Source organism: Oculina patagonica, chromosome 14 (assembly GCF_052425735.1).
Source record: "Oculina patagonica isolate OP01 chromosome 14, crgOcupat, whole genome shotgun sequence".
Classification (NCBI taxonomy): Eukaryota; Metazoa; Cnidaria; class Anthozoa; order Scleractinia; family Oculinidae; genus Oculina; species Oculina patagonica.
This window is the reverse complement of record NC_135771.1, coordinates 21199035-21220936: the sequence shown is the minus strand read 5'-3', so window position 1 is coordinate 21220936 and position 21902 is coordinate 21199035. Positions and strand designations below refer to the sequence as shown.

The 21902-nt window shown below is 38.4% G+C and overlaps 2 protein-coding genes across 6 annotated transcripts; one reads left to right on the top strand and one right to left on the bottom strand.

Moving 5' to 3' along the window:
- Positions 1-11811, bottom strand: LOC144638862 (very-long-chain enoyl-CoA reductase-like). The gene is made up of 15 exons (XM_078498153.1): positions 11706-11811; positions 10603-10653; positions 9238-9289; positions 7865-7909; positions 7567-7647; positions 7407-7429; positions 7111-7223; positions 6358-6463; positions 6069-6085; positions 3811-3866; positions 3312-3355; positions 2684-2741; positions 1663-1751; positions 1239-1284; positions 1-981 (listed from the first exon to the last, which is right to left on the bottom strand). Exons 1-15 carry the CDS (start codon positions 11709-11711, stop codon positions 854-856), a joined length of 915 nt encoding a protein of 304 aa, XP_078354279.1. The 5' UTR covers positions 11712-11811; the 3' UTR covers positions 1-853.
- A 739-nt stretch (positions 11812-12550) lies between these two features.
- Positions 12551-21241, top strand: LOC144637905 (uncharacterized). Of its 5 annotated transcripts, XR_013567821.1 has the most exons (3): positions 14879-15216; positions 15865-15945; positions 20172-21241. XR_013567821.1 is itself a non-coding variant. In XM_078496995.1 (2 exons), exons 1-2 carry the CDS (start codon positions 12571-12573, stop codon positions 20580-20582), a joined length of 564 nt encoding a protein of 187 aa, XP_078353121.1. In that variant the 5' UTR covers positions 12551-12570; the 3' UTR covers positions 20583-21241. The 5 variants fall into 5 exon arrangements, 2 of the variants coding, with proteins under 2 accessions (XP_078353121.1, XP_078353122.1); XM_078496995.1 differs by lacking the exons at positions 14879-15216; positions 15865-15945 and adding an exon at positions 12551-12723; XM_078496996.1 differs by lacking the exon at positions 15865-15945 and having other exon boundaries at positions 14995-15216.
- Positions 21242-21902: the final 661 nt, after the last annotated feature.

Genomic DNA, 21902 nt, shown 5'->3' with positions numbered 1-21902 from the left:
TAGATGAGTTATTTCTTTTATTCCACGTAACCTTTTTTAGCTTTAACATCACAGAAATTGCTCAAAAAAAGAAATACTTCGTCACAAAAAATAGAACTATTGAAAATTATTATGTGAAAACCAGTTTGAAAAGTACCACATAGAAGACAGTAACAACATTCAGTTTTTGAGTAAGCTGAAAAGTTTTTGTTTATCTTCCACACAATCTAGAGTGATTTTCAAATGAGTGTCGTAAAACCAAGACCAAAGTTATCAATCTGGCCAATAACAAAAGACACAGACATTACAATGAACCAATCAAAAGTCAAAGCTAATAGATGCAGCCAACACGAAGCGCGGGAAAACGTGTGTGAATGGGTGCTTACCATTTAGCCAAAAACTCCCGAAATTTCGGTTTGAAGTCAAATGGTAAGGTAATTTTCTGGAAATTCCATACGGAAACTGTTTACTTCATCCAGAGGTTGTTCTCTTTTTCCGTTCGGAACGGAACGTCGAAAATTTCCTTACCATTTAACGAATTTTCCGTTTCCAGGCCCATTTTAAAGACCTCCGCGCGGTTTGACAAATGGTAAGCGAAATCTCATCCGGTTGGTCGGTCCATTTGGAAAATCGCTTACCATTATGCAACGGTCGCACCAACCGGATTTTTTTTTTACAAATGGTAAGCACCCAATGAGTCATGACTGGTTAAAGTTTTACTCCTTGGCCTGATTGGTCGAGAAAATGGCGATCACTAAGCAAAGTAATACAAAATCAAAGCAAACTCGAATTACTTTCAACTTTCAAGTGAAAACCGATGTTAAACCTGACATTTGTTCATCTATTTGGAAAGAATATAATTATTCACGTCAGTTTACAACAGAAAAGGAACAATCGCTTTTCTTCCTTTCGGATAATCTTTGAATTCCCTCCGATAGTTGCGATGCTTGCCAATTGCCCACACTGACATTTGGTAAAATCCTGCCAACACGAACAACACAACTGCAAACAAAAGAGAACACGTTAAAATTAACTACAGTGGTTTACCAAGGAAACATCTGACCAATCACAAAGCCCCTAAATACTACAATAAACCAATCACAGCTTGTGGTATAATATTGCAACCTGTGCCCAGCGCGGGAAAACCTTGAAACCAGTGCTAAGGGCGGGAAATTCTTGCAACGGGTGCCAAGGGCGGGGAAACCTTGCAACTAACGTTGAGCGTAAGGAAAAGTTGAAACGGTTTCTTAGTAATTTACCTGAAAATGTCTGAGTCATCACAGCAAAGGATAGCCAAGCCCCCACCTAAGAAAGAAAGAAAAGTAAAAAAGTTTAAATAAAACATATAGGCCTCATATTGATAAGGACTGGGAATGTTAAATCAAAATGGACATTTGGGACCCTGTTTAAGATACTGATGACGTAGCTCTGCAGTAATCTATGAAGTGTCTGTGATTGGTTGTTGCTTGGTTTTGAATTTTTGCGCTCAAGTAACAACCTATCAGAGACACTACCCGGATCTTTGTAGAGCTACGTCATCAGTATGGAATTTTTGGGGTGAAATCTCAGATGTCTCTCGAGAGGGGGGTGGGGGAATTTAACAAGTAAACAGAAACGTCTTTTTACTTATTCTAGTTTTTACAGAGCTGTTGTGAAATCATTTCTGGTTCATTTGGAGCTCACCTCATAAGTATAGTTTGGACAAGAGACAAATCTAAACAACTGTGTCATTGGGTGGGATGTTGGGTAAGGTATCTTCCTCTCTTTTGAACCTAGAAAAGATGACAAAAATAGATTTTTTTATAACAATGAGAGCTTACAAGTTGTAATATTCGTCTACGCAATCAATTTTTATGTGATAATTTCCGCTCGTCTAGACAAGGAAAATTGGTCAATTTATATGTGAAATACATTTGCTGGGAAGCTGGCGTGTTAGCTTTATGTGACAAATAAAAATTGTCACGTATGAAAAATTGCTCGTGTAGACGACTCGTCACATCAATGTGGCATTTACAACAGCATTATGTACATGTAGCATCTTTCACTGGGCACTGTGCACATGTATCTACATGCTGCCCAAGGTCATTACTGGCACGCTAAAATTTGAACTGTTGACAAATAAATTGTTGTGAAATCTACACAATCAAATATATTTGTCATATAAAAATTGCTTGTGTAGATAATGCTTTTAGGGAACACAGGTAAAAAGTATGATAAGTGAGCTTAGTCCTTTCAGGAGGGGGGTGAATAGGAAAACGGATCGACGGATTTTGACTATATTTTGCCCCGGATTTCGGATTCAAAGCATATTTTTAAATAGATTTTCGGATCCTTCAATCGAAGTTGGTCATTAAATTAAAAATTGTGACGGATCGTCGGATTTGCATACCCCTATTCACCCCCCTCTTTCAGCAGTCTGCAAGTGGGGCTGTAACAAGGAAGAGGCAAGACGAGGCACTTGCCTCGTCTAGATTTTAACCCAAAATTAAAAACAAAATATGTTTAGTTGGGAAAATAATACCCAGTTGAACAAGAGTACTTTTTGCAAGAAATCCTCATGAAAAATGTTCAAGAAAGAGTTTCAGAGCTTCTAGATTTCCAAAAGTTCTGGAGGGCATCTCCCCAGGACCCCCTAGCAAGATTTTGCCTCGTCTATGCCAAAGGTCTGGTTACGGCCCCGGCGAGCTTATGAATTCAAACATACCTTTAGGCCTTAAATCTCGCAAAGCACAATGGATAACAAAGTTGCCATACTCATTAAACTAGCAGAGAGAGAAAATTAATTAAAACATTAATAAGAAAATTAAATTAAAATACAGAAATATGATTGTGATATGCTTTTATTAAACTACAAGTAACAAAACTGTTAGACACACGCATCCATGGGCCAAGATTCTCCTTAGGCATTTGTGAAGGAAGGTGTCAAGCTTTTGTCATTCTCCAAGTCTCACATCCATATAACAGGACAGAACCGAACCCACACGTGGCATTATCCTGGGCACCAAGCGGGAAAAGAAGCAGAGGACGGCCAAGGGAAACATGGCGGAGAACGGTGGAGAAGGAACGCGCTGAGCTGGAACTAACATCGTGGGCTGCAGCAGCAGCTGTGGCCAAGAATAGGGACAGATGGCGAGCATTGATGTCTGGCCCTATCCCCCACCAGGGGGCAAGGAACTAAGAACAGAACTGTTGCTTCTTCCCCTCAGTTCATCCCTGGATGGATGCCAGTCTAGTATTCATTGCCTTCATGTAGGCCACAATCATGACTTAATTTATACATTGTAGAAAATATGCAGCTGGATAGTGCTAAGACAAAGTGTTAGCAGACTTACCAAGAACATAGCCAGACCAGCATAGATTTGTGCATCTCCATACACTAACAAAAAAAATAAAAATAAAAAGATAAATGTATAAGGGCTTTCACATTACATCAGATACTAGTGATTCCCACTGGGCAGTTCAAAGACTTTTTTATGTACTAATTTAAATTATGCATTGTGGAACTATTTTTTCCACAAAACAAGTTAAGTTGGACGGTAACAAAATTTATGAAAAAATGTTTTTTTTTAACAATTTTGTTTATGGTATACTGTATGCATACCACTGAAACAATAAATTTGGGCAGAAACTTAGTCTACTGTGTGTGTCTTGTTAAAAAAATTTACTTTTTTCTGCTGCTTCTAAAGATTTTCTCCAAAGATATTGAAACCTCTGAAATTACATGTGTACATTTGTTAAGAATTACATGTGCATTTGTTAAAAATTCTGAAAATATGTGCACAAAGACATAGTGGGGTAATCAGAACACAAGTTTTAGGACATAAAACTTACTTGGTGGTGTATACAATGGATGGTTCACAAAATACCCAACCAGGACACCATAACCCCTAGAAAAAAATTAAACATAATGCACTGAAAAATAATGTAGTTTGCCATAATATTAAAAGAGTACTAAGTCTATTGATCCTAAAGTTTTCATCTCATCAGGTTAAAAAGCTTAACTTCTGTTAAGCCTACGACAAGAGAGGATGAGGGGACAGAGAGGAACTTAGAGGGCGTTGGCCGGGATATGTCAAAGACAGAAAAGTTATTTTTAGATAGGCGGACGTCCACAAAAGCGTAGTTCCGGTTCTATCGGGCCAGCGAGACATTTGTTTTATCTGCTAATCAATATTAAGCATGTCATTTTTAGTGGGCATTTTACAGGCGTTTGGACTTCGGCAACAATATTAATGTCAATGATAGATTGTATCGGAATCTTTCCAAAGTAAGCGTCTCCTGTAGATGCTAAATAAAAATCATGACAGGCCTACACCAAGAGAAAATATTATTTCTCTTGCCTACACGGACTCCTACTGTGTATTATTACTATTTGCGACCTGATTTTTTGACCGCTGTGTCTTATAAGTATCGCTCTGAGAAGCGTGTCTTTAAGCGATTTGCTTTTTTAATGCGACAACATAGGATAGGTAGCTTTCGAAAAAGGCCTTCTCCTTCTGCACACTATATATAATTATTATTGGGAAGCGTTTTAGGTCAAATAGACGTTAGTGTAGACTGGAGGTCACGCAAGTCTGCATGCTTTCCTGCAATTTGTAGACATTAACAGACTTAACACCTCTCTCATTTGCTAAATGGTTTTGCCCGTGCGGTTTGATTTGGCTGATATCATTTTGCAAGATATGTTTTAATCTCTCAAAATGTTCGCCCTGGAAGGACTTTGTCGGAAACTTTCTTTGAAAGTGTTATTTTATTTTATTTTATTTTGTGACGCCGAACCCGGCTGTTTAATTAACTTTGCTTGAAGGTGTGATGTATCTGATCACAGATGACATACCGGTATCTGTGTTTTTACGGTTTCGTTTGATTCGATCGTCAGAGAATGTCGAAAAAGATATATATTTGTTTCAAAGAGACGCTGGGCCGTATTTGATCGGGCGTTTTGTCGCTTGAACTCGACATAACGGAGGTTTTTCATTCCCCTGTTCGCACGTATGGTCTGGCACCGCATGAATGAAATGTAAGATTATCTCTAGGCGTACTGGGGTCTGTTATCTGTTTATAATATCTGTTTTGCCTGTTTATGCAGGTTGAATTTATATGGTTTTGACTTTATTCTTCGCGAGCCATTGGATTTGAAAAAATGGTAGAATCTATCTCTTAATCCTAATATTTTCTGCGAAAATTTTATTTCACAACTTGCTCTCATCAATGAAACGTTTCCGCTATTGTTAATGACATTTCTCACACCTTGATCATGAATGGCGTGTGCGGAAGCCAAGAAAAACAGACACTTCCGTTTTGCACGCGGCTAAATATAACTTTTCTGTCTTTGACATATCCCAAGGCCTAGACTAGGAGACTACCCCTCTGTCCCCTCATCCTCTCTTGGCCTACGAGTAGTCTCTCATTTTTCTCAGCATTGGTAGAGGGCTGAGCATGCAAGCATGTGTGAAAAGCCCATCACACAAGGAGATGTGATGCGTTGAAGGGAACTTAAGGACCTAAAGTAAACTGGCCTGAATTTCAGTTGTCTGAACCAAATAGTGATGAGATAATGGCTGAAACTCTGGCTAGACCCAAACCAGTTGGGGGGGGGGGGGGGGGGAGGGGGGTCTGAACCTCCCGCCTCTCGTACCTTTTACTCCCGCTTCCCATACCTTTTACTCCCGCCTCCCGGCCCTTTCCGTAGCTGTTCTCTCCTGTTTGTTCCATGTCTATTGCGAAATATAATGAAATGTTACGAAATTTCACTCGTTTTCTCCCGGTTCCCGCCACCTTAAGAATCCCGCTTCCCGCCCTCTCTCCTCCCGCTTCCTGTCCCTTTTCTCCCGGGCTCTCGCCCCCTGTCCCCCTCCACAAACCAGGTTAGCACCCACACCTCAGACAAGATCCAGAAAGCAAACAGAATTCAACAGATAAGACCAACATTTTAAAATAATGCCCTGACTCATCTGAACATTTTTTTAAATTATGTCAAAAGTGTCACACATAAATGCCAATTTCCCCTAGGCAGCCCAGCCTCACTCTATAGTGACCATACAAATCTTAAAAAAAAGTTGGCTACAAGTGCATAAAATAATCCTTACCAATAATAGCCAGAGTTCTTGAGAAATTTCATGAGGAAGAAAATAAAACATAGAGGATTAGTCTATGAATTACTGTATTACTGTTCACTAGGAAAAAACCATGCCCAATTTTTTTGACCTACAACTTATACATTCATCTACCTTGTACAGTGTACACTCATCTTACACGTACTCAAAACCGAAACCAAAAACAGGTTCAGGCAGACTTTTGCAAATTTTTCTTCTACACTGTTGATATAAAATTGTTCTCATAATTTATTGAGATGCTGGTAGTGATGGATAGCCTTACCTTGAAAATGTTGAACAAGGGCATTGTTGCCTTGGAAAAACGATGAACAAAAAGAGTCTCCAACAATCGCTTCATATAATGTCCAGACCAACAAGCTGCTGCTATACTGTAATGACAAAATAGAAGAAACAACTATTGTTGTAAATAACCACAATGATGATGAAGTTGCTGATTGACTGGAGGAGGGAAGAAAGGAACGAAGACAAATGAATAGAAAAAAATGGATGGATGGACTGAAAGACAGACTGATTGACAAATGAATGAACAAAATAATGAATGAATGAAGGAAAGGAAGAGCGAAGCAAGGAAGGAGGGAACGACTGACCAAACAAACAGATGGATGGGGAAGGGAAGCTGAATGAATGAACAAATGAACGACAAATGAACGAACCAACCAACCAACCAACCAACGAATAAACGAACCAACGGACCAAAGAATAAACCAATGAACGAGCTAATTAACCAACCAACCAACAAATGAAGGAATAAACGAACCAACAACAAAAAAAAACGAACCAACCAACCAACCAAAGAAAAAACGAATGAACCATCAAAGAAGCGAACAATGCAACGGATGAACTAATGAACGAAGGAACGAACGAATGAATCAAGGAATGAAGCAATAAATTAACGAACCAACGAACCAACCAACAGAAGCACTAATGAATGAACCAACAAACAAATAAACAAAGAGAGGGAGGAACAGTCAAAGGAAGGAATGAAGTAATTGCATCTAACGCAAAGCACACTTACTGTACTACAGGGGCATAGGGTTTGCTTGCTGCATCAGTGCCATAAATAATAGCAGGTCGGATGTAGAGAAGAAGGTACACAATAAGAGGACCAGCATACTCTGTTAGAAATACCTAATTTCAAGCAGAGAAATAATATAAATTAATTGAATTAAGTATCTTTATGTTTATCAATAGCATCAAAGAATCAGGTATTCTACATTTATTTGTGTAGAGTTGTCATCCCTGCATAATCATTAAAAACAAAATCGGGAAAAACCAATCAGCGAAAGCATACAATGTACTGTATTTCCTTACCGTTGTCCAACTTATTTGAGGACCTGAGTACAGAAAAATAACAATTATTTCAATGTATTCATTGGTTAGGGAATAATAAATTGCTCTTAAGAGACTGTCTTTCAGATGTTTGTGTGCAAATTACCAGACCAAAATGTTTTCTTTAAGACCTTATACATACCTAAATCTTTATAGTATAATTTGCCACCATTGTTAACTTCTAAGGACTCCAATGTTTCATCATCCTTCAAAGCCTTTCCCCCTAAAATAGAAAACAAACATGTAAGAAAAAAGGAAAAGAATAAAAAAGAGAGTAAGACAGACAATACATGTCCAGGCATAAAGCATAAGAAAATGCCTAAAACTGTTACATCTATCATTAATGGTAAATTACTGGGTTCCTATAAAAATACTTCACACATTGTGTTTACTGTTTATAATAAGATAACATTGTAATTAGTTTTATGTACATTACTTACTTGGTTCAAGGCGAAATGATTGCCTTTCAGGATATGATTTAGGAACTGGGAAAAAATATTAACAGACTGTTATTGCAAAGTTGATGATCTCTTGGTTATAGTTTTTAACTGCCTACCCCAACAAACATACTGCGAAGAAACCTGATACCCATCCAAACAACCCACAAAAGAACTGCACACTGTCACATACTTCTAGTCACTTCTAGATTATGAACAACAGAGTTACTGTAAGTTGTGTACGATATTTTATACCATGCCATAGAAAATACAGCCAATCAGAATACAGGAAAGCCGTTGTATATTCGACGGTATTCAACCCAACCTTCCCATCGTGCGCTGCGATTGTATTCTCGAAGAAATTTAGTAAGCGTATTTTCTATGGCATGGTATAAAATAGTTACACAACACTTTCTCGTGGTATACTATGGAATATCCCACTTGTCACTTGTATTTTCTTGGTATACACACTCGCCTAAAGGCTCGTGTGTATACCGAGAAAATACAAGTGACTCGTGGGATCTTCCATAGTATACCACTCGAAAGCGTTGCATAACTAGTATATATTTGGGCCACATGAATACCCTACTACTTATATAGTACCATAAATGATTCTAATAAACGCCCACTCTCAAATAAATGCCTCGTATCTAATAAACGCCTCCCCTGGCCTGAAGTGTAAAGTTTGTGTTAGATGCCCCCCTCTAAAAAAGGCCCCATGTCTAATGGACACCCCACCAAGCATACGTTAGAATCACCTCAAAAAACAAGGAAATGCTCCATAGAGTAAAATCACGCAATATTGTTAGTTTCTTGCTTGACTCGGACATCAAAGAGCCCAACGACGTCAGCACGGTTGACCTCGATGAAGATGAAAACGTCGAAACGAACTATGAAGGACATCTCCAGGCTTTGCATTAGCGTGGATTAGATTAGTCTCCTACTCACCAACTCTGTCTTCTATCTTACTCTGCTAGCAAACTATGCATCCTATTTGTTTTGTTGACTTGTTACAGTTAAAGTGAAATAAAAGCCACCCCTAGGACCACGGAAATTTAATAGATGCCCCGGGCGTTTATTAGATCATTTACAGTATGTTGAGCACTAATAGAGTTTCCAGTGCAAACTACAGACTGTAAGGTAAAGGTCAAGTTTGCTTCGAGCCTAGTGGCCCATACAGGCCGGAGCTTATCCCAGTTTCCGTAGCATTAAGCGACTGAGAGTATTGCTACTCCCCCCTGGATGGGATGCTAGTCCATCGCAGGGTAGACTGTAGACTGTAGACAGACTGTAGCAACACTTAAATTTTAAGTGTTGCTACAGTCTTAGTTTGCACTGGTTGGAAAAAGCTTGGCTGTGGCAGACTTGCTACTTACACTTTTTATGATATTCTTCCTTGACATCAGAAATGGTAGAGGATGGTGCCAACTGAAGATAACAAAAACAGGTGATTTGTAAGGGCCTGTTTACATGGAGGGAGGGTGCCCCGGCTAACCGAGTTACCCGGCTAGAAGGGATAAAACCTAGCTCGCCTTTACATGCAGAATTCACAGCCCTTCTACCCGAGATGAGACAGCGTCGTTGAAGCGTGTCACGGCGTGGGAAAACAATGAAGCTCCAAATGATTGAAGAAAAATATGACTTTTTACTGAATAATCAAGGCTTTTCGTCTTCAAACTTATTTAATTTGATGTACAAGTTCTCAGAAATTATCTACGTTCATTTTTGACAAAATTCAATCGAAATTCAACAGTATTTGGCCGCCAAATTGAAATTAAATTTGTTGTTTTGTGAATTAGGATAATCATTCCCACGAAAATTTTGAATTAATTAGCTGTTGCTCAAAGAAATATTTCCAGCCAACTGATTAAACTAATTTTTATCAAATAGCACTGTTTGGGTCCAGAATTTATACATTTTATGCCATTAACTTCAAATTTAGTTTAAAAACACGTGCGAAAACTTATCCCGGCAAGCCGGGATAGCTTGGGCATAACGGTTTACATGGCAAAAAGCTATCCCGCCTAGAAGGGTGCCCCGGGCAAGTAGACCGAGTGCCCCGGCAAGGCGGGGTACCCTTCTAGCATGTAAAGGCTTCAATACATTTTCTTAGGAAACGTATGAAAAGTTGGCTCGCCCAGGGTAGCTCGGTTAGCCGGGTAACTCGGTTAGCCGGGGCACCCGCCTTCCATGTAAACAGGCCCTAAGTCAAATAATTTCAGTGTGTGTGGTCAAAAACTAATAAATAATTCTTCAATTTTATTGTGTACAGTCCGTCAGTTATAATGCCATGCCATTAAAACATTAGTTCATCATATGTGATTGTCTGGGTGAGAATAGTTCTGAAAAGAACTGTTGTTGGTGACTGGCATTTCCACAACCTGAGCGGAAGTCATCTTCAGAGTCAAGTGAAAGGTTGTTTGTCAGTCAGTTATGTTTTAACTCTGGTCCTTTGAAACTAATTGGTCACTTTTTCATGCCTTGAAGTTACTGACTGTAAGACATATGTAAAGCTTGTCGACAGTATTCGGCCGGCTGTGGTATTTAGTATTTTATTACAACATGTATGTATATTGTACAGTGTATTTTTGTGAACTGTGATAAGTCATGTACTTATTTGAAGATCACTTTGTGATGTCATTGACAGTAATCATTATGGTCTTTAAAAAGAAAATGTCCCATTTGCTAATACATGTTTGATGGCATTACATGTAAGTAAAATAAATATACACTAAGCTTACATCTTTTAGGAGGCACAAAACCCTTCGGCTTCTAACATCATGAATTTCAACCTATATAAGTTTAAATTGTAAAGCATACAGATTAAAAAATTACATGACTATTATTTCAAGTAAATATGAGAACAAATGGAATAAGACCCAAGTGACTAATGATCTACAATGAAACTCTCCCTTTGATTTACACAAATTGGAAGGAGAATCTATCAATTTATCAGAAGTTATTTGGGGCTTTATTTCAGGAACCCCTCATGTACATGTACATTAAACAAGTATTAAACTTATAAATAGGTATGGTCGCTTACTTTAATATGCATGCTTATATCTTTGTTTACACATAAAATATGCAAAAATTCAAAGTTTGTTAAATAATCTAAGAATTATCGCAAGGTTGTCATAAATGAATGCACAATATGATGAATCCCTCCAATTCATAGGATTAGGGTTAAGTTAACTTTTATAAGTAAACAAAGCTCGTAACCTGGGGGAGGGGCGACTTGGGACAATTCTTGCTGGGTATGTGCCGCTGGCCCCTGAGAGTCCTACCCTATAATAGTCTATTATTTGGCCAGTTATGGACCCCATCTTAGTCACTTAATAATTTAATAGTTACTTTCTGCATGGATCTACCTTATAGGAAGTACCCCTGGCCCCCAGGGGGGGGGGGGGGCTTGAAAGGACAGCAGTTTGAAACAGCTGTATCATTTGTTTTTGCTTCTCTTAGTTTTAAGTAACTGTTACACAGAGCAAAAATATAAATACTACGTTCTGTTTTAAAACTGATGGTGTTGCTTCTGTTGTACCAGCGTTTATACGAAAAATTTTACCACCAGGAGACAATAATATGAACAAGATTGTAAAAAATAACGAATACACAAATAGAATGGCAAAAAATGGGCCCCAGCGATTAAAATCTTGAAGAACAGAATGCAGAAACATAAAAGATTTAACGAGGATTTCCCGATTGCGTTCTAGAGCTAGCCGGACAGACGCGCAAAACGATTGCACAACCTGGATGTGCTAAAACAAAAACTGGTCTGAAGCAGTCTATTTAGCTAGATCTACACTATATCAGCTACAAAATAAAGTTAAAGTGTTATTTATACCTCCATGAGTTTTAAATCAGTGAATTTCTTTGCTTTCCGTGGACGATTGCAGCTTGTACGCTTTCTAGCGACCGGCGATGAAACTGACTCAAAATGGCGGCGAAGTTTATTAGTCACCAGATCTCTTCGATTTTATCAGCGCGGGTCCATCGTCCATCGACACCCCGGCAGTGCGTTTTGCCGCGGTGTCTCGTCCATCTCGGGTCGACTTCGGGCGCGTTTCCCTCGGGTTGTTGTCGGGTCATTGAGACCCTGTTAGGGAAGGTATGCGTATGCATAAGAGACCAAAATAATAAAAGGACCACTTGTACAAACAGCAGCGAAGTGAAGCAGGATCTTGGCGTAGATCAGGATCAGCAATATAAAGAAAAACGATAAACTAAATGCAAGGCAGATCGGACAGCTAAAAATGCTAAATAAATTTTATTGCCCAATATTTCGGTTAGTCAAAACTAGCCTTCTTCAGGGGCTGAAAAAGCTAAGTAAAAATGGAAATGGACGGTTACAATATTTAAAACAATGGAAAATAAAAAGGAGAAATATGATTGGTTGACAAATATAAAAAAAGGGAGGCTGTTACAAAAATAATGGTAATATAAATATATTATACAAGCAGATCGGATGATTACCGTCTGAATTTTAAAGCTTAACATTAATTAATTATAAGAATGACCCACATGTCGATGTCGGAATTTAGTCATTTTGTGTAAAGGGCAGGAGTTTCTTAGTTAAAATTAATTCAATTTTTTGACAGATTAAGACTATTAAGAAAACGACGTGACTAAAGTAGACAATAGCAGGAATTTCTCGGGCATTTCCTTAAGGAAGTTAATGACCCCGTTAACATTGTTTTTATTCTTGACCGATGCCAAATTTCTCGACTGACAAAATTAGTTCTCAGCTGATTAAAATTTCTCGATCACTTAAAATATTTCTCCACCAATTTCTCGACCTCGACGGGCCATTATCTTTGTACTACTGCCAACCGTTTCAAGCATTCATCGTCATTTTTTCGAAGGTGAGTTTGAATCTCTTACGGCTGAGATGACATCTGGGCTTATTTGTCTTATTTCCTTATAGGACCTTATACTTTGCTATGCTTTATCAGAATGTAGCACGTTAGTTGGTTGCCAGATCATGAGACTGAACAGCAATAAAAATTATGCATCCTCTTGTTGGGATAAATAGAGTAAATATTTAATTAATGCTAACCCTCATTATGCAAGTTGTTTCCTTTAAACTTTTTTTATTGAAATATAAATGAAGTCTTGATCAACGACAGCCATACCAAATAAGAATCTATCACCTTGTACTCGTTGTAGCGAAATACTGGTGGGTAGGACAAGCAATGGACGTTTTTCGACTGATTGTATGACTTGTATTTTTCCACTTTCGACTTGATAGCTTTTTTGCGAGTCCTGCATGCAGATAATGCAGAGGATTGGTGACTAGATCAGTTCGCCTTCGATCATTTAAGAAACCATAAATGATGCTTTCCTTCGATGTCGTTATTTCAACAAAAGTCTTGTCGCTCTTCGCCATTTTATTTCTTCTTTGTCGCTGTTTAAACGCCATGTCGCTTGTCGGAATTTACCCTATCAGGGCCTCAACAGTTCGGAATAACTTCATTTTCGCATGTGAACTCTCCTCTTGCTCTTTTAACGCCGGAAAATGGCAAAACATATTCATGAAGCAGCTCCAAGGTGTGAAAGGAAACAAGAGGGAAGAATACTTTTCGATTACGAGTCGACGGGTTGTAACCTCACAAATTGCAAAATTGTGTAAGTGCTCCCGAAAATATCATTGAGAATGCTGGCTAAAGTTAGTTAGTTACCCTGGGTTTCAGAGGTTTTTCTTGCGCGGTTTCGCCACTCGTGGCGACGGCCTTCGGCCGCTATTCCAGACCGCGCGCGAGAAATAATCCTCTGGTACCCAGGGTATACGATAGTCGCCCTTGTTTAGAAAATGGCGCGGAACCTTTTCTTATCCTTGCTATATAGCAGTGTGGCCCGGGGGGGGGGGGTACTCAAAAAAAGTTTTATACTGGGAGGCTCCGCCCAAAGTTCTAACCCCTTACCCTTTTATATACCATTTTTGACAGAAATTGTACCCCTTTCGTATACCTTTAACTGAAAAAGGTACCCCTTTCATATACCTAAGAGACATGCCTGGACTTAAAATAGGACGTTTTCTTGTCATTTTTATGTAGCGCTTAATAAATTTAAATAATACAGCCATAAATTGCGTCTGTTCGAAATATTTTAATTAAAGGCCCTTTTAAATAGCCATATAACAGATTTCCATACCCTTTCATATACTTAAACTCGTAAAATCCCTACCCTTTTATATACCTGAAGCCTGAAAAAGGTACCCATTTCGGGCGGAGCCTCCCCGTATAGGCCATTATAGGGAGTACCCCCCCCCCGGGCAGTGTGGTAAGTGGGGTACAAAATATATTGCCATATTTGTTAGGATTGTGGGTTAATGGCACCATGTCTCGTCTCTCGCTACCGCACGCAAGGCGCAGACCGCCGACATGTCTCGCCACTATCAGCTATCCTGATCAGGTGCTGCTCGTGAATTTTGCTCTCGCCAATATAAACAAACATTCTACAGTCAATTTGGTTGTTTTGATGCTCTGGTGCGAACGGGTGCGGGGAGAGGGAGAGGGGCCCAGGTAAATGCATGGGTAGCTAAGGTTGACAGGGTAAAAGCCTGAGAGTTTTCGGGTAAAGGGTATACACTTTAACTGATTTTTAGAACTGTGTGGGGGTGTAAAAAAATGTCAGTCGAGTAGGTCAATCAACCTTTTTACTGACAAGTTATAAGAAAATATCGTCTACTGTGTCTACTGGTCTGGTACACTGAGTATCTGACCTTAGTGACCCTTTCTTCTCCACCTCCCATGCACCCGCTCTCCCTTTCCAACGAAAACCTGAAAATGGTCATGGTATAGTAATGGAAATGGAATTGGCTCTTATATAGCGCATTTACAAAGCTCAATGCGCTTCACAATTAGAATTATGGGATGACACCCGACATCAGCATATCAGGCACCTTTGGCAGCCGCTAACCGCCCATGTGTATGATCTCACCCCACCACCCAGCCCATGGATAATCACGTTGAGGGAAATGGTCAAGGTGGGAGAGCTTGTGCCACTGACCCTCCCCAAACGTCCATTCATTCCCCCCCCGCACCCCCCCCCTTTCCTCAGGCCCTGTGTTTACAAGTATTTTCTTGACATTGGCCTTCTCGATATGATAAACAAGTTGTTAAAATAACCTGACACACCCCTATAATACCCTTCGAATGTTGTTTTGGCTCTCAACACTCTATAAAAATATACAAGGGCAAACGTCAGCTACATACGGCTTAACCTTGAGATCTAACACAGCAGGAGGCTTTCTATTTCACGTCCATTAATTTACGGCAAATAATTTATTAACTCAATGAAAAGACGGTGTCGAAATGAATCAAGTTCCCATTGAATTCGATAAAGATTTGCTTAAGGTAGGTTGCAATTCTGTATATATCTATTTCACGAAACTTAAACGTCTGTAGTGATGGAAAGAGAAGTTTAAGGATGAAGTCTCTTATTAAGATACTTTTAATAGCTAGAAATTCCTGATCTGCTATAATGCTTTTGCGAAAATCGATAGCTATTGAACAGAGCGCTAACATAGTCAATTTACACTACACATAGTCAATTTTCGTGTTAATATTCTATTTTTGGCATCAACTCTTAACACTATAATAGTATATCAAAGTGGAATCGCTTATAAAGTTCAGTCGCCTCTAGATTTATATATGGTTGGCAAACTTTAGGCAGGTCAAGTATTCATACGAGGAACGCAACTGATTAGAGAATGGTTTTTAACGTGTAAAACGATTATTAGAAAGCATTTATTGTTCTAAATCTTTAATACTACAGTATAGTAGGACTCCAAAATATAGCCAGTCTTCTGTAATCTATTTCAAAATCTGAAGAATATTGCGAGAGTAATTTACTCGATATTCTTCGTCAGTCGACAGACGCCAGACACCCATCTTTATTTCCGACACAATAATAAATTCCCTGAACAATGGTTTCGTATTAAAGTTAATTAGTAATAAGCCGATTTCACTGTAATAACATCTTTTTGATGATTTATCGAGAAGACATTTGTCAAACGGGATAAACAGCAAAAGCAGCCTGCAGCAAAAGAATAGAAAACACAACGGTTATAAGAGGGAGCCTAGGTAAGAATTTCAAATTTCATTGCAGTTTTTTAACTCTTGAAGGAAAAACTTGCGCAGTGATATTTAATTTCAATCGAACTTCAAAGCAACACATGGCCAGCGTAGCTTGGCCGGGAGCTTGGCGTTCTAGTCAGTCAGGTCAGTCAGAACGCCAAGTCAGAACGCCAAAGTCTTATGATCTGAGAAGATGATTGACTTCTCGGTTTCTCATGGAAAGGCTATGACAGCTATTAAAGGTACAAGTGACATTTGATTGAGCAATCGTAAAAGATTTACTGGTAAAGTTCACACATAAAGTTAATGAATGAGTACACACTTGAAAGGGATCCCGCAGGCCCATTCTTGTGGGAAACGGGGGAGGGGAGGGCTTATTGGATAAGCTTTGACTTGTAGAGGATTTTTATCTTTCTTGATTTTTCTGCGGATTCTTTTGCCACCGTCGATAATCTGCCTTCTGCTGTCCCTCAACACGGTGCAACCATAAAAAAAACAAATCAGCATTTTTGCTTTACTTTTATTTTCTGAAGAATCGCCGATCCCCGATCGATCACTTGACCAAGCTCAAGGGACGCGGGAGACCTAGGAACTAGACAGTGTTACTCGAGGGTCTCAATGGGGTTAACCGTTAGCCGTAAAACGGCCAAAAATTTAGCCGTTAGGCGTAAAAAATGGAAAATTTTAACCGTTAGCCGTAAAATGTGTTAACCGTAAAAATCGGTCAGTGATAATAAATAACCCAAACTAGTTCTCTTCATCGTCCCAAAAATGGTCCAAAGACCTAAAATACGTTTTTCAATAATGGAAATTGATTTTTAACTATTAAAAACAATGAAAATTAACTTTTAACTTCTGTTAACCGTAATGGAAATAAATTAACCGTTAGTCGTAAAAAGGCCAAAATTTTAACCGTTAACCGTAAAAGCCACCACCCCAATGAGACTCTCTTACTCGTGCCAAGTTCCGAGCCACATTCACCCAATTGCAATATCGTTGTCACAGAAAAAAGAAAATAGAAAAAGGTAGATAGGAATTAATTAGCGAAATTTCATAACTTGTAGCATTTACAGAAAACTCATGAGTTTTTATCTTGTTCTTTGAGTCCACTTTTTTATGCTGTAACAAGATAAATTGATTTATTCGCATTTTGAGGCATTTTGAGGGCATTTGTACGAATAGATTTCATGTATGAGCTTAATTATTTTCTTTTTGACTTTTCCTTTATTCTATGACAACCTTATTGCAATTAGGTGTATACATTTTCCAGTATTTTTTTCACCTTACAACTCGTATAATTATAAAGCAACATTTTAATGCTGTCTATAAAGATTAGAAGAGAACATAAGAAGATTTGAAAAAAATATTTGAAATCACAAGATAAGAAAATCAATCAGTTACATAGATCAAAGGGAATGAAAGATACTTCCGAGAATATTGTGTAGTTGTGCTTTTTCTCAGTTCTTAATCGAGTGTAAGACCTCATGTTTACACTGCACAATAAAATCTTTCGTTTTCTGTAAACATGTCAGAAATACAATAATAGATGATCGACAAGCCTTCAAAACCACACTGAGTTGGCAAACTTTCATAAAACAATGAACCCCGAAGCGCTAAATGTTATTGTTTTGTGTTTTGTGGCTAGCCGGTCAAGCATTTATATCAGTGGCCTTAAATCTATAACATTACACAGCTGTTGGCTTGTTGAGGATTATATTGTTCACTTATATTTCGTTTTCCTAAAGGTAAGTTTCTACAATAAGATGTAACGAAAATTCAATGCAATTTTTTCCAATTTTGATCATTTTTTGGACTGGGTTTTGGCTGGAATATAATCAATGCTTCAGCTTTGAATAGAGTTGAACCGAAGCGATACGATTTATAAACATCACGCATTGCTAACTAGACGTCCAGTATTTGTTTCTTGTTGTATTCAGTTTTGATGTAAATACACTGAAATTTCAATCTGGTACCAGCGCATTCCACTTTTCCAGGTGCTAAATCGAATGGTAAAAGTTCTGGTAATTTCTGGTGGCGATCGGTTGACATGCTTCCAAGTTCTATTTCGTTTTCAAACAGGGTTTTTCATGTTCTCGGTAATTAAACATTGAAAAATATTGCTAAACGTCAAAGAGGATCATCATGTTAGATCCTATAATACAGAAATGATTAATTATTAGTTGTACGAAACCGAAATTTTCTTTCTTCGCGGTATGTCAAGAGTCTACTAATATGCAAATTTATTTTCTTTTCGCACTATCTGGAACGCGTCGTCCAATTAACTCCAGTTTTACAAATATACATTTTTCTTCAGTCAAGCCACCAAGCTTCTACTTTATACCTTTGCGTAAATCCTTGTTAAAGTAATACCTCAAAGATCTTCATTTATTCACAGTAAGGTAAGAAAATGCTTTATAGCTATTCGATTTTTGTTTAAAATTCCTCGTGAAAGGTGAAACTCTCATCGCTTTGTCTCAACATGTCGATATATTTGTTTTGGTTGAATTCAAAGATTTTCATCTGTACATATACTTGACGGCCGATACGGACAACTGACAGATTCAAGCATTTATTGCTGACTTGTTTATTCCTAGCATTCACTTGGGAATGAAACAGACCCTATAACAGTATAAGATAATGTCAGTGTTATAAAGTTATACGACGCGAAAAAAAGCTAGGCTTAGTAAGAAAAAAAAATATTCGGCCGCTCTATCAATTTCTCGATGCCATCGAAAATCATTGATCTATTTTCGCTTCAATTGATACTTCGTTAAAGGCGGCTGCCTCAATATTTTGCTTTGGGCAACCAAATATCCGAATAACTCAGCGGGACTACCAAAACACTTTAAAAAACTACATTGTAGCTACAATAATAAATAATTATTGATGGTATACATAAGCAAACCTTACCCCTAGAGATATTTTCTTTTGTATTTTGTCAAAATATCCAGTTTGAAATTTCATGGGCTAGGTCTGCTTTATTTTTGTTATTTTTTTCAGCTAAATATTTAGGGAAAACGCCAGCAAAATATTTTGGCGGAAAATCCGGCCGATTCCATAACAAAAACGTAATGGGATCAGAGTTTAGTTGAAAAGAAAACAAAAATGCTATGGGGACATTTCATGTAGTTGAAATTTATTCTGTTGGCGCACTGTGCTATTGCTTAATTTACCATTATTAACGCAGTAGGAAAATTAATCCGAAGCAGAGAACTAGGGAATATAATCGTATTTAAAAACATGAAAAAAGATCCCGACTAATTTATAGCCTTTTATGCACCAAACAAACTGCAATTACGACAGTCATAAAGAGACTGTATAAGGATGAAATAATGACAGCGAACAGTTCAGATATGAGACGATAAAAAATTGTAACGAGATGAAAAATCTTCATCGTCGTAAAGAGTTGAACAAAAACATTCCCTCCCCACCCCGACGGGTACTTGGATTTTTGGTCTGTCTTTTATTTATCTGAACACCTGCTGTCAGGTAAATAACAAGGAGTTGTTGTAGAAATAATCGGTAATATGCTATGGTGATAAATGTTGATATTGCGGGAAAAAACCGACTTGAAGAAGAACTATATTTAGGGCTGGAGAAAAACGTTCAATTCGAGGCTGAAAACACTGTTGTTATATACTTGCTTAATATCTGTCCAATTAATTTGAAACTTTTGCGACAAAAATTGTCTAGAAAAGACCTGCATTTTGAATGCACAAAATTGCACCTCCCCGTTTTCTGTGACTTGACTGACCATCCCTTTAAAAACTTACTTTCTTGATAGGCTTGTGGTATACGCAACATATCTTAAAGTAATCACTTCGCCGAGAGCCACATAATAAGCTGTAGTTTAGGGGTATACCTACTATATATAGAGTTACACAACTTTTAAAAACTTTTTCTTGTAACAGTTGAAATCCATTTCTTTCTAAGCTTTAACTTTCTTCTTATTTGTTAAATAAATGAGTTTTATGACATATACTGAACAATACCTTTTAAATGGTGTATCGAACACGGACATTCGGTTTATATTTATAAAATTAAGAAAAAAATCATTCGCCTTGGAGCTTGTGGGGTTAAAAGATTCTTACATTTAGATGGTAATTCTGTTGCGCTGGCAACGGCAGTTTTGGCGGGAACCGCGCACGCATAGCGCATTCGACCACTTTGATGGTAAAAAGATTGATTCATGTACATAAATTAATTGCAACGCCTGTTTTTCTTTTTTTAAGACAACAATGTCAACAACAAAAAAGAACAAACCACCTACACTGGTTTTACAGCAGGAAAACGTAAAGAAAAGTGACGAGCTGGAAGCACAGAAAAGCAATTCAAATATCCAATCCTTAAAAGACATGGATAAACTTAGCAACCTCAAGCCACCTGTTAGCCCGCTGACCAAGAAATGGTTCAGAAAGCAGTTCGGTATACGCAAAGGTATGGCGCAACTTGAAGATGGGTCAGCACCGCAGACCATAAATACTACCTCGTTCCAGAAAAGCCGTCGTCGTTCAAGCTCGCTACCAGACCTCGCCGCGATGCTAGATGCTGCCAGTTTAAAGAGGCATGCTTCACTAAGAACGCGATCTCCTGGCCCTTTGAGGATGGCTACAGCAAGGAAGGAACCTATTTTGACCAAATAACTAGCAATGCTTAAGAATTTAATTATGTGTTAGGAATCTTGAGAGCGTGGTTTCCATTTCAGGGTTCCAAAAAGTACAGGTCTCTAGAGATTTATAGAAACTCAATGACGTTTTTGCTTTGAAGCCTGCAGTTAAGAGCTTTTCTCTTCTTGGGGCGCGAATTAAAATGACGATTATCTTTATTTTCTAAGAACCTAAGACAATTCAATTTTTTATGACTTACAGAGCCATGAAAGTTTTTGTTTCACGTCTGCGTTTTGGAGCCCTAAATCCTTTGGGAGATATGATCATTCGTTAACGTTCAAAAGGTGAAGAAATCCAATGAAACCCCAAAACCAATTGTGACCGGCTCGCACGCTTTTTCCCCGCGCTTTGTGCGGACTTCATGTATATCCTTCGAGTTTTGATTGGTTCACTGCATTGTCTTTGTGTCCTTTGTGATTGGCCAGAGTGATTACTTTGGTTTTGGTTTAACGACACTCAATTTTTGGCTTGGTTTGGATTGGATAGATTCAGTGCATGCAAGACAGCTTAAACATCCAAAATTAACCGAGCGGCTAGCGATCAGTTAATAACAAGACTTACTTAGCTTACTTATATTACACGAGACTGATATCACGGTCAAATTACCTGTGTCCAAGTTACTGTTTCTCACCCTTAATCTATGGTAAACGTGCCGGGTGCGCTATTCCAGATTATTTGTGTTCGCTACTATAGGTTGATTAATTTAATTTTATTTTAAGATGCTCCCTTCTGCTTTTGATCATTTTGTGCGCTGATTGGTATCTGTTCGGTAATGTTGACCTAGTAAAAATCATTGAGTTTCAACTGAACTTGTTGAAGTAATAGCATGTGTATATAAGACATGTCTAATAAAAAATATAAATAGCAGGTATGGTACTGGCCCATTTGTTCACTTGGCAACTGACTGTGGTCGAAGTCATTATATGTTTTGTTGACCTCTGCTAGAAACAATTGGTTAACGTGTTTTTTAAACCAGTTAGCTCAGTCAGTGACAGTGACTAGGCATAAAGTTTTGTTGAATAGATCGGTCGCTGGGTAGCCTGAGGGGGGAGGGGGGCAAGGTAGGAGGATACTTCGCTCCATTGTCCCACCCGTCCCCTTTTAAAAAGCCTGATACTCATGCTAGTCGCTGGGTTCTGCTTAAACAATTAGAACAGTATTAGACGGCTTGCCCTCGGTTCCTATCGGCTGATAGTAGTAAGCAAGGGGGGGGGGGGGGGCTTTACCCCTCGCCAACTATTTAACAATTAGACGGCAGCTCGAGGTTTCTACCGGGCTGATAGTTGCTCGGGGCTT